Source organism: Leptonotus elevatus, chromosome 4 (genome assembly GCF_054856555.1).
Source record: "Leptonotus elevatus isolate MCC_2025b chromosome 4, RoL_Lele_1.0, whole genome shotgun sequence".
Taxonomy (NCBI): Eukaryota; Metazoa; Chordata; class Actinopteri; order Syngnathiformes; family Syngnathidae; genus Leptonotus; species Leptonotus elevatus.
In genome coordinates, this window is record NC_141242.1 from 19,682,613 (window position 1) to 19,697,965 (window position 15,353).

Sequence of the window (15,353 nt, forward strand, 5' to 3'; positions counted from 1 at the left end):
AATTATGGTGGGTGGGTGTTGAACCCTTTCACTGGGGAAAGTGTGGGTGTTGAGAAACATTGCCCTGCCAAGTAGCATAGATTGTGGGCGTCAACGACCATGCATAGCTTATCTTTGTAAATGCAGATTAAAAAGGAGGGGAAAAAAGTCCAGCTGTTCTTGTTGGCCAATGTGTGTTTTCTCTTTTTCAGACCACCTGAAGACTGAGACGGAGCTTGCCCAGGAAAAGCAGATCTTAAACGAGATGCTGGATGTTGTGGAGCAGCGGGATGCCCTGGTGGCACTCCTGGATGAGCAGAGACTTCGAGAGAAGGAGGAAGACAAGGACCTGGAGGCTGTCATGCTCTCCAAGGGCTTCGACCTTAATTGGGTTTAACAAGAGGGAACTAATTGCTCCAACATGTCTAAGGTTGAAATGAGCTCCAGGGTCTCTGCCGTCTTTGATCAGCATATTGCAGCCAACATGGAAAAAGGCAGTCCCTCAGAATTCTGTCTGTCACACCTGCAGCGGTGAATGTGTGAAGATTCCCAACAAACACACTTGGCTGCTGCTGAGATCGGTTGAAGCAGCCTGCAGCGTTTACACGTCCTCAGCCAACGGGCAGTTCCAGTTCATCACTTTTCAGGTTTGGACTGCCAACAGGGGTAGAAAGACAGCACTGTACCGTGGCAATTTATCACTACAGCCTTGAAGTGCTGGCACCTTTTGGGAGCATGTTTAACGACTTGTTTGATCCGGACTGAACGAAAGGGAATACTGCAGTCTGGTCCTGCTGATGTAAAGGAAATGTAAAAAATTGCGTTTTGTAAATAAGTTGTGTAGATGCAGTATCATTTTACAGCAGATCAAGGTCCTCCTCCTGTCTTTAACAAGATTCGGGAGGGGGGGAAAAAGGAAGGTTTCTCAAGCTGCCTTCCTCCTCACTTCATTTCCCTAATGAACCACAGAGAAAAAGAAAGTTTCTCCTTTTTAACATTGTGTTTTGGGAGTCCACACAGTCCATCAAAATTGGCCTTTACTTATATTCATGATCTTTTATCAAACATTATTACTTTGCTTTCACACCCGAGAGAGCGCATGATGTCATGTTGTGCTTGTGCACGAGCCACGCGCACCCAACAGCCTACTGTACATTCTAGACAGAAAGTAACAGCCCAAAGGTCGACTTCACATCTTCAGATGAAAATCGTGACTTCAACATGTTTCATTTTTTGTGAAAATTACATATTATTACCAACACGAGATTAGCAGCTAGCTCAACCGCACCGGAGTGCCCTAGACAGAAAGTAACAGGCCAAAGGTAGGCTTCACATCTTCAAATGAAAATTGACATTTATTCATATGTACCTAATAAAATGTCAAGGGAAAACACTCAAGTGTTTCACGTGATCAACGGTGAAGGGGCCCACTTCTTAATATGAAATTCACTGTATGTCAAAACTGATCGCTCATGTTTACAAATACTTGTCCATATCATGTCTTGTATTTTATGTATCCTACAGTAATATACGAGTCAGGTAATTCTCACAAACACTCCAGTAAGTGACAGTGTTCATACATACAGAGGCCTTTTTTGTTTTTACTCGACCTTTAGGCTAGGTTTGTGCTTCAGTGGATGTAAAGTTTTTACTTTTAGTTTTTTTAAGGGTTTCTAAATATATTTAATTTGAGGTTCTGGAGTCATGCAAATGCTGATGCTGTGAATATTTTGCATCAAATTGGAACATCAGTGACAGGTGACTTTTAATTAAACATGTTAAAAAAGGAAAACACTTTTACAGCACATAAAGGACACATATGTATGTGCTATAAGTTGAAACAAAGTTACACATTTCTTTGGAGTGTAGATTGTGAGTGATAAGTGTGACATGATTGTACTGATATTTATTAACGTGTGAAAACTGTATTATATGTAAAGAATAAGAATGCTAATTTTTAAACTTCTGTTGAGACACGATTTATGTCAATGCTTTGTGTAGCTGCTTATGGGTGTTGGATGTATGCTGCAAACAGCAATAAAACAATGCAGTTTTCTTTCTAACGTTCTTGAAATGGTCACTTAACCTTTGTAGTTTGGACATTACAGGAAAACACTCAGGAGAAATTGACATTTCGCAATTTTCGTGGACCTCTGATGCCTTCAAGCAGTTTAAGTGATCAGTCGTTAAGTTTATGGCAGTAATGTTACTGTGTACGCCTCAAGTCCAGTCCACTATCTGGCTTGTTTCCCTCCAATACATCTGAATCAAATAATCAGGTTTGTTATCAGGCTTCTGCAATGCTGGCTGATGCGCTGATCATTTGACTCAGTTGTATTGGAGGAAGGAGACATTAAAAACAGGCTGTTTGGGACATTGGCCTTTTGAAAATGTGAAATTAATGCATCATAAAACAGAACTATCGTGTGAAATTAATGACAAACTGGTTGTTCAAATATACAAAATAGTTTGCATGTAAAATCAAAGATGAGCATTTCATCTCAATCAATAAACCCGATTGGAGTTTTTGATATATTGTGGAATTAATTAAATAACTGCATTCACCACAACTAGGTTCATCTTAACACCATTGGACAAAATTGTGAGATCCCGATGTCACAAGGTGTTTCAAAACATGGATTGATAGATGATGGATCATGTTTCTAAATGTTAGTGTAAATTCTGTATACTATAATAGCATCTACGAAGGCTTTCTGAGAATAGTAGGAATGTTTTTGTTATAAGGCTTTTATTTTTATTTTTTATAACTAGATCTCGGCAATGTAAGAGGTGTACGCCTACCTAATGTTAGTGTCCGGTGGGGGTTATTTTACGCAGCGGAATGTGATAAAAATTGTGCTCTTAGCTTGAAAGTTTGGTCTTCCCGAACTATTTCCGGCGCCTGTCGTTTTAACTTGACTCTAGGAAGAGTCGGGAGTGAGATCGAAGTTGCAGTCTGTAGTTATATAGTACTTTAATTACAGTAACATCAAAATGGATCCTTTGAGCTACAGGGACTGTGAGGTAAGTGTTGTAAAAGACGTAATTTTGCAACGAGTTAAGAAAGAAACTTTGTTTTTTCGTGGGTTATGATAGAATTCAGACCAAACGTGGCGCCTATGCTGCTTGGCGAGTGTTTTATTTGACACTACTCAAGCGGCGACATAAGGAGGACCATAGCGACAGACAAATAAATCGGATAGCATTGTTTTTAACGTTGTCTTAACATGTTGAATAACATGTCAGCCAATTTAAAATATGAATTGAATTTAAAATAAAGTATATATTTTAATGTATAAAAAAATAAAATCACAAACCCAATAGTAAATGCATGCTTTCCAACATGCATGTATAATATACTGTAAAATTTATAGGTTTCAATAAGTACAATTTTCCTGAGACGAATATTAAGTTATGATTTTTTTTTTAAATAAATAAAAAACTGGTGGAAAAATTAATGCACCAATTTCTGTCTATCATCGAGATTTTAGATGTGACGTTTTTGTTGAATCAGATTTTCATATTTTCATATTCCTTTTTCAAAATGTTGGTTTAATTGGAAAGCTTGCTGAACACAGAAACAGACAAGTTGACAACATTGTATTTATATATATATATATATATATATATATATATATATATATATATATATATATATATATATATATATATATATATATATATATATATATATGCGCTTTGGTCCATTTTATTGACTGAAGCTGAACTGACTAAACAATCCCCCCACCCCCCAGGCTTGGAGAGCTGAGAGTCTTCCATTGTCCACCAGCAGCAATGAGGCGTGCAAACTTTATGATGCTATTCTCACTCAGGTAGATCATTTACACACAGATAACAACATATTGCTACAACGATTGAAGTGAACTCATTTTCACTTTTTTCTTAGTTAGATAGGAGAAATGAGAAATTTGCTGAGTTGTTTTCATTGTGTCAATCTTGTTTTCCCCTCAGTATGTGACATGGCGCAACATTGACAGTATTGGAGGAATTGGCGGATGCATGACTCGCATCAAGGAAGCTGATCCGAATTTTGGTAAAAAGATGCATTTTATTCAAATATTTAAACAAACATCTCCATCTAATAGTTGCGAGGCTATTGGAACAATTTCAAAAGGGAGAACAGGGCTCACTAGAAAAGTAATATTTATAAATGTCCATTTTATATCACCAAAAGTTTAATGCAAGAAATATTCAGGGAAGCAACTGTATTTAAAAAAAAAAAAGAAAAAAAGTTGTGATTGTTTTCTTGAAACAACCTTAAATAATACATGCAGTGGTACCTAGACTTATGAGTTACCAGATTGTACAAGTTTTTCAAAGCTTTTATTTATTTGTTTATGTATTTAGTTATTTACTTATTTGGTTTGATTTGCTTAAGCGATAAATTAAGATGGTGGCAGCAAACTGAACTGACTTTACAAGAAGCAGTTTGGCAAATAATGAACACTTCATAAAAAAAGGCTTCTACTTCTTATTGCCACTCCCACTTGCAAAGGTTGACATCTTTAAGAGACCTTAAGGTTAGAAAGCCTGGACATAAACCCGTGACTTTGGAAATGGACAGGATCCCATTGGTGTCCAATCTGGGTCTTGTGGCATTTTGCCGTATGCTTGACGTCATTGTTAAATTTTGCACAAGCTGAATGAGCATGCAGACTTGTAAAAGCTTGTTCGAACCACATCAATATTAAAATAGTGGTTGACCTCATTGCAGTCTTATCACAACGTTTCTCTACTTTTTCACAGCAGTTTTACTTCATTAAAATGTGTGATTCTGTTTTGTTTGGACCTTGAATATTTATTAATCTAGTAACTGAATATATAAGAAAACATGTTCATATGAGAGCTAACAAAAACAAATAAATACAATACAGAATGCACCAGAAGCAAGAGTTGAGAGACCTACTTTCAACAATAAAGCGGCTTAGAGCCTTCAGTGTGCAGTGAGAAAGTCGAAAAAGCGGCCACTGATGTAATGACTATCCCTGCAGTGATGGGCCATGTGGTGAGCACGGGCTTAGAGCTGGTGGGAACGGCGATCTCCCCCCGCCTGGACCAACGGCTGGCCAGCGCTGTGAAGAAGACCGTGGAGCTGGCCAACAGTCAAAACCTCACCTCGAGAGAGATACGCCACGTTAAGGCCTTAGAGTTCTTCTCACATGGGTGAGCTTTAGAGAGGTCAGGAAATGAGGATCAGGCCTGGCAGCTCAGGAGATTTAGGAATACTGGAAGGTAGCAAAAATGCATCGTGGTAAAATAAGTTATGCTATGAATCGGACTTGATGTCCCTGTATAAACTAAAATCATCAAATTAAATCAATAAATGATCATAATGCGGGTGTGTTCCCAAAACCTTTCTCCCGATGGTGCTGTGCCCCAAATAAGAGATCAGGGTTGTATTTGCAAGTCTTTGCCCTCTTTACTAAATGAACATGGCCGTTCATCAGTTTCCTCTCTCCTGGTTGGCACGAGCAGTTACAAATTGAGTTAGTTTCTTTACTTAAAGCTGCCTTGATGTGTCAAAATGTTCCATTTCTTCCTTCATGGCACTTTGCACATTTAAATAAAGCTGTCAAGACTGCGAGAAATGGCTTGTTAAAAAAATAAAATAAAAGTCTGCTACTTGTAATGATAACGACTCAACAATGGCTCCTCCTGGCAGATGAAATACAGCATTAGCCTGTGTGAAAGTGATGAAACAATATTAAATTATCATCAGCTTTTCCCTAACGGGTATAGACCTAAGTTCTGACTAGTGGTGATAAAAGAGTTTTAAATGTATCAATCTTTTGCTATACTGCGTTGTGTATGAAATCCCCAAAATATAGTATTTTACTACATTTTTATGGCCACTAGTATTATACAATATAGTGTCTAGTATTATACATTCTAAAGCATATTGTAAACCAAATATATGTGTCTTTTATTTGAATCCTTGAGTGATTATTGTCTTGGGGTGGATCTCTTTTTCCAAGAACGATACTGTTGCCTGTCCTTGCACTGACTCGTGTTTCTTGTAGGAATTTCCCCAAAGCCGCTGATGTTTGGGAAGATATCCTGGTTGATCATCCCACAGATTTACTTGCCCTCAAGTTTGCCCATGATAGCTATTTCTACATGGGAGCCCAAACCCAGATGAGGGATTCGGTTGCTCGAGTGCTGCCCCACTGGAAGCCTCACATCCCTTTGTCCAGGTACGGTAGATTACAGTGCATGTATTCTTTGACATAAAAATAAAATAAAAAAGATATTAATAAAAATAAAAAACACAAACAAATATAAATAAATACAAAAATAAAAACGAGATTAAAAAACAAATATAAAAATAAACGTGGAAATTAATAAAATATTATAAATAGATTTAAATGTAAATCAATAAATAAAAATGCTCTGCTCTCATATTTATTTATTTCATGCTCCATACACTGTCAGCATGAAATGCGTCATGAAATGTTATTCAAATGAATTTATATATCGTTTTTGTTTTAACTTTTATGTATTTATTATTTTAGAATTGTTTTTTATTTCCATTTATATAAATATTTTTTGTTATTAAATTATATTTTTATACATCGGTTTTATTTTCACTTATATTTTTTTATTTATTTATTGCATTTTTGGCCCTCTTTAATGTGTACCCCATCGGGTAGAATTCTTCGCAGATAGCAAAGAATGTTTAATCAATATTAAATCAACCTTCTTAACATTGACTCAACATCTCTTGCTATCTGGGTTAGGAATGGGGAACTTTTTTCTCAATGCCAATGCAGGATTTGTTTTTATTTTTAATCTGCGGAAGTTGAAAAGACACAGCTGGATTTTTTTTAAGACACATGCCCGCCGCATCATTTTATGTAGCCCGCGAAAGCAAATCATGTGTGTCAACTTCCATGATCCTTACTAAAATATGTACAAAAAATTCAAATTGGCATGTATAATGAATAATGACATTGAGATTTTGCAATATTTTATGTAATAATTGAACAAAGTATTATTCTTGACTTCTGATTTCAAAACTTGCAATCCATCAACTAGATTTGCTCCAGCGCGAAAATGAAGATGTGCCTCAATCCCTTGAATAGTCACAATTGTCCACCCAAAAAAACAACAACATACTTCTTTCCTTGTTTTGAGTTTGTAATAGTCAAACTGTTACACGCTTGTTGTTCTCAACCATTTCCTTTCCTCACGCTCCACATCAATGATAGCTTTGTGAAACAGGACACGTTTTTTTTTTTTTTTTACTTCGTGGTAGTTCTCGAGTCAGCAAGTGGAAATGTGATGAGAGTAAGTGGTTACTGGTCACAAGGCAAGTGTGTTTTGCAGCCTAGGGAAATGTTACTTGTGTCTAATGGCCACAAGTTAATTAAAAAAGATTTCTTGTTAGAGAAATTGAAAACCTTTTTCCTATTAAGGTAGGAAGAGGAGGTTGTCTGAGGAAGGTCAGAGAAAATGAGGCAGCACAATTCGTTTCTGCTGCTTTTAATTCAGTGTGACACTGGCCTGTCGCACGTGTATGTGACCATGACTTTGTAGGTTGTGACGATGACAGTCTCGGTCATGAAAGCAGCCATAAGCATGGAAGATGGCACTGTACAACAAGCAGTCAATACCGTTTTTTCTAACTAGTGGGATTTTCAACGAAGGAACGTCATTAGAACGTACCCTCGACCTATAATTACCACTGATATCATATTTACTTCAATTGTACTTCTACAAATGGACAGATGCTCCAATATTTCGCTGATATTCCAGTGAAGTCAATGCAGTCTGATTTCAGATGAGTAATTAATTGTCTACTGTCATGAACTTCATCTTCAAAATCAAATAATGTAGCCGTGAATTGAACTTTTGTATTCATGTATATTTTCAGCTATCTGAAAGGACTATATTCTTTTGGTCTGCTGGAGACGCAATTCTATGACCAGGCTGAGAAAGTAGCGATGGAGGTGAGACGGTCTTCATGTTTCTTGTGTGATTTTGCTCATTAATGATGCAGACTGTGTCTCTGTTGAGTGTCACTTTGATTCACACAATTCATTTATATTTGATGTCCATTAATGAGCTGCCCTTGCAGACCTCAGGAGTCCCAATCGGCTCTTTTAAATAATGCACACCAAGTACAGTGGAACATTGAAGGTTGAACACAGTCTATCCCAATATGCTGAATGAAAAAAAATCAAATCCATCAGAAATAATGAAAGTAGAAGTAATCTATTTCAGGGTCTGTTTAGGCAGTTTTAAGCGCTATCATACTTGTTGTGGTTCATAAATGTGTAAAACTCAATTAGACACTGTTAATATTGAGAAATTCAAGCAAATACATGAAAATGAATAGTCTTATATTTGGGTCGCCAACATGGTGCCAATTGTCGCCAAGTAAACCCCAATGGCCATACGAGTAGCTCACAGGCTTGTTCTGCAAATAGCTCACCAGTGATGGGACATTGTGATTACCTAGGAATGCTGTAGATGTCCATTCTTCCATTTTGTGTACCGCTTGATCTTTTCAAATGTACCTTGCAGATCTGTATAGTGAACAAAGCGTTGCATGATATTTATCTGTTTACTACCTTATTAAATCACTCTTAATAATTATGAGAAATAATAAAAATGAGCACAGTCTTCACATAGATGGATATTATTTATTTTTGTGTCATATAACTAAAGGTAATTTGAGCAAATTTGTTATTTCGCAATACTGCTAGTGCTTTGTTTGAATTATTACCAAAGAAGTAGCTCTCCTTTTCCAAAAGGTTAGTGACACTAAGTCCAATACATACTGTAGATTCTTCATCAATGATTAAAAATAAGTGCCTTATGCAAAGATGATGTCATCACAGATGTGACTTGTGGATCTAATTTTTCCAACTCTGTTCCCAACTGTACAATTTGAGCAGTCTATCTTATTTTTAATAAGAAGTGACAGCATATTTTACCAAGTCTTGCTGGTTTACTGTAGATATGAGTCATCTTAAAAAAAACATCCCGGTTATATTCTTCATATTCTCGTTTCACATTCCTCTTCCGTCATCTGAATGCCGCTCGTTAAATCTCGTATTGGTTTTTTAATAAGGACTTCCTTTGTGAGGAGAGTCGGAGGTTAATTGTTCTCCAATTTTTTGTCAAATGATATATTGTTTCAACTTTCAAGGTTCGACTGTAGTTGTAAGACACAATACATTCGATGAGTTGTCACCTATTCCAGATAAATGCAAGCCATCTGCGTTTCTCAGCCCGTGTTATGATTTTATTCACGTGAAAGGGCCTCACACTGGTTCCCGATGACGCGTGGTCCGTCCACTCTGTCGCTCATGTCTACGAGATGAAAGCGGAGGTGGACAAAGGCTTGAAGTTCATGGAAGGGAGGGAGAAAGACTGGCAGGTATAAACATTGACTTCCTACGCAACGTGTTCCTCAGATGAATGATGTTCGAATAAGCTGGTACGGTTTTGCTCTCATCAGAATCATTCATTCATGAAACAGCCTTGGGAAAGGTTCTCTTTAGTAAGTATTGTGTCATTGCAGGTATCTGATATGCTGGCCAGTCACAACTATTGGCACTGGGCACTGTACTTCATTGAGAAGGTAAAGATGACTGTATAATGAGTTTTCTCAGTCAGGCGCGAAGTTGGCAGCCAAATCGTTTTTGGAACTCGTATTTGTGATATGTTTTCTCCGGGGTAATTTGAAGTCCGCAGTTGATTATATTGCTGGATTAATTTGTGTTTGCATCTGTTCTATTCAAATCTACCAGGCAAGCATATCTCAAGTCTGACGTTATTTCTATTTGTCTTTGTCACCTTCCTCTCCACAGGGGCAGTATGAGGCTGCACTGCAAATATTCGATTCTCAGGTTAGTTATGTTCCATTCCAATCTTAAGCAGATGCGCTGTGAGAATGCAAATTGATTGCATGTGCCAGTACACAGGTTGATCATTTTGCCCCTGCAGTTTTGACGTAACCACGATATTAGAAACACTTCTCGTGCTGGTATACCTAATGTTATGGCTGCTCTGACTGTAGCAATTGGCGTCATATGCCCAAGGTGATGATTATTTCATGTCAACATTCAGAGGGTACAAAAGTCCTGCAACTGACAGCATCAAAAACATTTTACCATGTTACTTCGTGTTGCCATAGGTTTGAAAACAACAGCAGATTTTATGAGCTGACACTCATGAATGCTTTAAGGCTCACGCAAGGGAATTCCAGCAGCAACTGCCTTTATGTGTTGCCTCGTATATGTAATTGTGTGAATCTTTGCCATGTCACATTTTGTATTAAAAAAAAAAAAAAGACAAGTAACGGCATACTTTGTTTCTGAAAGATATTCAAACGTTGTAAAGCCAGAGGATCCATGTTGGACATGGTAGATGCCAGCTCTCTTCTCTGCAGACTGGAGATGGAGGGTAAGAGACATGCTGCTCATTATTCATTTTTTAAATTCATTCTTAAGACATCCTCAAAATTATTAAATTCCAGAGTTTTAACTTTTTCAGTCGTAACATTTAAATTCTGTTAAGTTAAATGTTTTAACCCTATAAAGCCTGAACCATGAAATATACACAGCAAAATCGGTCAGTGTTCAATTCCAGTGTTCGATCAAATATGCTAGGATAAAAATTGACCACACCCTCATTTCCGGTGAAGGAAAAACTTTCCAATTTTCCGACATGCTGTCAACATTTAAATAGTGATACATCCAGTTGTTGTTGTTGTTGGAGCAGTGTGCATCAGTGGTAGAGTGGTTGCCTCCCGACCCAGAGAGCGTGGGTCTGATTCCAGCCCAGTGTGACTGTCAAAGTATCCTTGCGCAAGATACTGAACCCCCAGTTGCTCCTGATGCCGTGTCATCAGTAGTCAAAATGTAAAGTGTTTTGAGGACCTTATAAGGGGGAAAAACGTTATTTAGTACCATTTACCAGAGTAAAATGTAGTTTGAGTTAAAATTTTTAACACTGATACTAGTGCAATACACTCATAAGCGTTTAAACCCCAGAGTTAAGTGTAGTTTGGCAGAATTAAATGTTTAACACTGACTGACACTAGTGTAGAGTACTTTCAACACTACTCAGTGTTTACCAGTGTAGATTATTAACACTATACAGTATTGGAGTAACACTGGTTAAGTGTGAAAGAAGTGACACTTTGAAAATTGGTGTGGACACATATAAAAACTTTCCTAAATTCAGATTCTTCAAAAATAGAGTATTTATTGGTCCTTTTGAACAAAAAAAAAATTGAAATGACTTTTGTGTCATATTTGATACATCCGGTCACAATGCCTAAAAATGTACAGTTTACATTTATAACTGTCAAAAATATACTAATAAACAGACATATCAAACATATTAGTATTTCCCAAAATCAGAAAGAACATTTCCCACTATTTATAAGTAAGTATAGGTGTCTCTCCTTTGTCAATTGGGGCGCTGGAAAAGCCATCAGCTGGGTGATACTGCCCTCTAATGTACTATCCGTGCAATGCATGCATCATATACGTCAAGGTTTTAATGTGATTAAAATATATTATGCTCATGAAATAGAGTGCTCAAAATGTCTTGTATTTAATTTGACACATTTGGCGTTACAGGGTTAAGTACCATTTTAACACAGCTAGTTGACATGAAAATTTTCAAAGTGGAAAGCTTGTTTTGAGCTACAAGCTTGGTCAAGGAGCAAACTAAACTTGTATTTCAAGGCACCTATTTATATAGTTTTTAGAGGTCATGCAACCCTTTATGAATAATATTCGCATGCATGTTAGGTGCGTCTGTGAAGGACCGCTACCGGGAGCTGCTCCAGGTAACACTGCCTCACACTGATGACCACGTGACCCTATTTAATGACCTCCACTTCCTCATGGCGTCCTTGGGAGCGAGAGAGACTGGCGCTTCCCACCGTCTGCTGGAAGGCCTCCAGGAATTGGCTAAGTAATTTCTGCACAATTTCCTCTCTCCACCGCTCACCTCGACACCATCATCCTTACATAAGAACCAGCGGGGCCTTATGTAAAATGGAGACGGGAGCAATGTTGAGTGTAGGATGAAGGGCGTGTGCAGACAGAATGGAGAGCAGCCGTCCAATTCACAATGCAGAGTCCTGCAATTGCTTCTCCCTCGGGCTTTTGTGGTTCTAATCTGTTTGGGCAGCCTGGCCACAGACAGTCATTTCCCATTTTGTTCTGCAGAAAACCCACGAAAAGCTACCACTGCTTCTTGAAATTGTCATGTCTTTCACTGTTACGTAAGTCGCAGGAGTTACTTCTGGGGGGCTTGAGTGGGTGGCAGCTCTTGAAAGATTGAAAGTCAATTCCTAGGTGAGAGATGGATGCGCTCCACTCTGCTTTAGTCATCGAGCAGAATGTCAGCGAATGATTTAAGCTTTGCATTTATTTAGTTATGTCACTTACGTTTAAATGGTACAGTTTACATAATCCGGATTTTGCAGTAACGCAATGCTCGGATTTATAAACATAATCCAAGATATCCGCATGAGAATATGGAGTCATCTTTGTGGAATCTTGGAAATGAGCTGAAATGTCACCGTCTTTTACAACACGGGATAAAAACTGTGCCTGTTGATTTGGCGTTTGTTGTCCCAATAAGGAATTGAATGGCTTTGTTAATGTACTAATACAAATAAATCGTAATACCGTGCTGTTCTTAATGTGCAAAGAAACTATAAATAATACTACAAAATAACCAGTATTGGAAATAGAAATATGATTTTTTTTTTGTAACAGCTACCAGTTATACTGTACAACAAACCATTAGTTACCTTTTTTTTTTCTTTTTTTTTCTTTTTTATAAATGAGAGAATTGTGCTTTTTTTTTGTTGCCATCGAATTTTTGTTTTATGGAAGTGACATGTCTATGTTGGACAGTCATTCATGTGTAACAATTGGCACACTTTTATCAACATTGCAGCAAGTTTGTCTGGTTTTGTGTTTGGCACTTTGCACCCTCCGATTTAAAGTAACATCCTTTACATTTTCTGTTACGTTGCGAATCCGCACAGTTATAATGGAAAAACAAACGTTTAAATATACCACCTTGTGGCGCGTCAAACAAAATGAGAAAATGCTTCTTCTTTTTTTTATTGTCACTCCATCAGAAGCTTAAAATTATTTCATCTAAGTTGAACATGTTTGTCACATCGTTTACACATACTCGACCTGCCTGCTCACGTGGAATCGAATTTCAAAAGAAAAGTAATCTAAACGTCATTCACTGTCAGTGTGAATGAAAGGCAGCAATCATTGCACACTTTTAAATCCACTGTTTTTTTGCACTCTCCTTTGCAACCCTCCTGTGAGCTACTAATTGGTTAGCTGCATTTCTGCAACATATTGACTGTCAAATTCAAATGTCTGGCTTCAGGACTGTTCCTGACCTTTGGCACAGCAACGTGGTCGCTCATGAAAATGGGCTTGTAGATTATTTATCCAGCTGTCTGCGTGCACTACTCAGCGGTATTTTAAAAATGTTAGTGTTGTGCTATTATCAAGTTAGGAATGTGCCACGTCTCGTTTAAAGGCCATGTGGGTAATGTGTGAGAAATGTATATTACTTAAGCACTGCTGACTCTTGTAGTGTTTTCACTAGCTTCTGGAAAAGAGCCATTCTGTTCTATTAGATCTGCAAGTGTTGTGTGCCATTGTGTCTTTATCACCAATATCCTTCTGTTTGCAGGACGCCAGGCGACAACACACAACATAAGCTGGCCGGACCCATAGGGGTGCCCATGTGTCAAGCCTTGATGGAATACGACGAAGGAAACTACCATCAAACTGTGGAGTTACTTTACCCTTTGCGCTACAGCATAGTGCAGATAGGGGGCAGCGATGCGCAGGTAAGAACACAGGAAACGGATGATATATTGATTTTCTTCAGAAACGTATTCTGCCTTGAGGCTTCACCTTCTTTTTGTTAACACCATCTTGATCACGTTGAATTTCGTCTCTTGAGTAAAAAACAAATCCCCGTTGTTATGAAAGTGGGCCAGAGGTAAAGAATGCCCTGCCGAAGAGCTGCGGCTTTTCATCCCATGAATATACTGCACCGGCTAGTGTGAGCATGTTGAGCACAGTGCACACACATGAATAATGAATCTCTGTGATGGATGCTGATGGACTTCATGCACCGTGTCCCAGAGGTGCGACAGTGTACATAGAGTGTAACTCCAAACAGTAGCGAGCCAATATGTAATGTAGAAATGCAGAGGTTCTTTTGTTTGCTAATGGTTTTGTCCACTTGTTTGCAGAGAGATGTCTTCAATCAACTGCTTATTCATGCGGCCTTGAAATCGGAGAATAAGCGCCACCAGAGATTGGGCAGGTAATGAATGCACTGTTGTGGGAGTTCCACATTGGATGCTGCACTGCTTTTGTGCCCCCTGTGTGACTGCTGAGATATCATGTAGTGATAAGATAAAAGAAAAACACGGACATGACACGGCGGTCCGGTGGCATTAAGCGATCTGCTGACTTTCCATGTGCACACTGATCAGGATTCTTTCTGAGTTGACAAAACAGAGCGCTGTTAAGATGTCCTTATCGATTATGTTATCTTGTCAGCTTCCATTCTCTCAGAATCTGTTTTGATCTCTATATACGATGTTGTGTTGAATTCCAATAGATGTCTTCTCGTGGAGCGTGATGCGGCGAGGCCGAACTCCCTTCTTACTGATCGTCTGATGCAGAGAGCCATGGCTCTTCACTACTAGACTGATTGCAAGGTGCAAACAGCACCACATAATCCGATATTCCCATGTTTGATTTCGGGTCACACTCGGACCAACTGTCAAATGAGCTGATTTTATTTTATTTTTTCTTTTCAAGAGGTAAATCCTTCCTAATTTGGAGCTCTATGTAAGATATTATTGATGCATATTTGAGTTTGCATGGTGAATCAGATGCTGGTAATCATTATAAATACATGTGCTCATTAAAATGAATTATAAACAAATCTTTTTCAGCTCACCTTAGTTTGTGTACTTTTACTTTTTAACAAGACTGAGATGAGCTATTGCAAGATTTTTTTTCTTACCAAACCCCTGTTGTGTTTATGTGATACTATAAGACACATTTTCACATACATTAGATCATCATAATGGCCGTCCGAGGGAATCCATAATTACAATGTGGCTCGTGACACTCCTTTATGATGTAGACGTTTATTTTGCATCAAATCCCTACTTTGTATTTCTTATCAAATACATTCAGGTATTCAAGAAAAAATAGTAGGGATTGATCGGTATCAAGTCCAATTCAGGCCTAAATGACTGATTTTGTTTTTATTTGAACCAGTCCGATCCAATCAATGAGCCTAAACTATATTACCGTATT

At 38.0% G+C, this 15,353-nt stretch overlaps 2 protein-coding genes across 10 annotated transcripts in view; both read left to right on the forward strand.

Annotated features, from left to right (window-relative positions):
• mical3a (microtubule associated monooxygenase, calponin and LIM domain containing 3a) overlaps positions 1-2,042 on the forward strand; it is a 61,573-nt gene extending 59,531 nt beyond the window's left edge. For all 9 annotated transcript variants that reach the window (XM_086074411.1, XM_086074402.1, XM_086074403.1 and 6 more), the window contains one exon: positions 192-2,042. In XM_086074411.1, the coding sequence (XP_085930537.1) occupies positions 192-376 (185 nt within the window). In that variant the 3' untranslated portion in view covers positions 377-2,042. The remainder of the gene's footprint in view (positions 1-191) is intronic.
• An 815-nt stretch (positions 2,043-2,857) lies between these two features.
• ttc38 (tetratricopeptide repeat domain 38) lies at positions 2,858-14,973 on the forward strand. The gene is made up of 14 exons (XM_086072527.1): positions 2,858-3,003; positions 3,735-3,812; positions 3,952-4,033; positions 4,992-5,163; positions 6,021-6,194; positions 7,874-7,949; positions 9,266-9,385; positions 9,530-9,589; positions 9,819-9,857; positions 10,332-10,413; positions 11,772-11,937; positions 13,699-13,858; positions 14,270-14,343; positions 14,644-14,973. Exons 1-14 carry the CDS (start codon positions 2,974-2,976, stop codon positions 14,729-14,731), a joined length of 1,401 nt encoding a protein of 466 aa, XP_085928653.1. The 5' UTR covers positions 2,858-2,973; the 3' UTR covers positions 14,732-14,973.
• Positions 14,974-15,353: the final 380 nt, after the last annotated feature.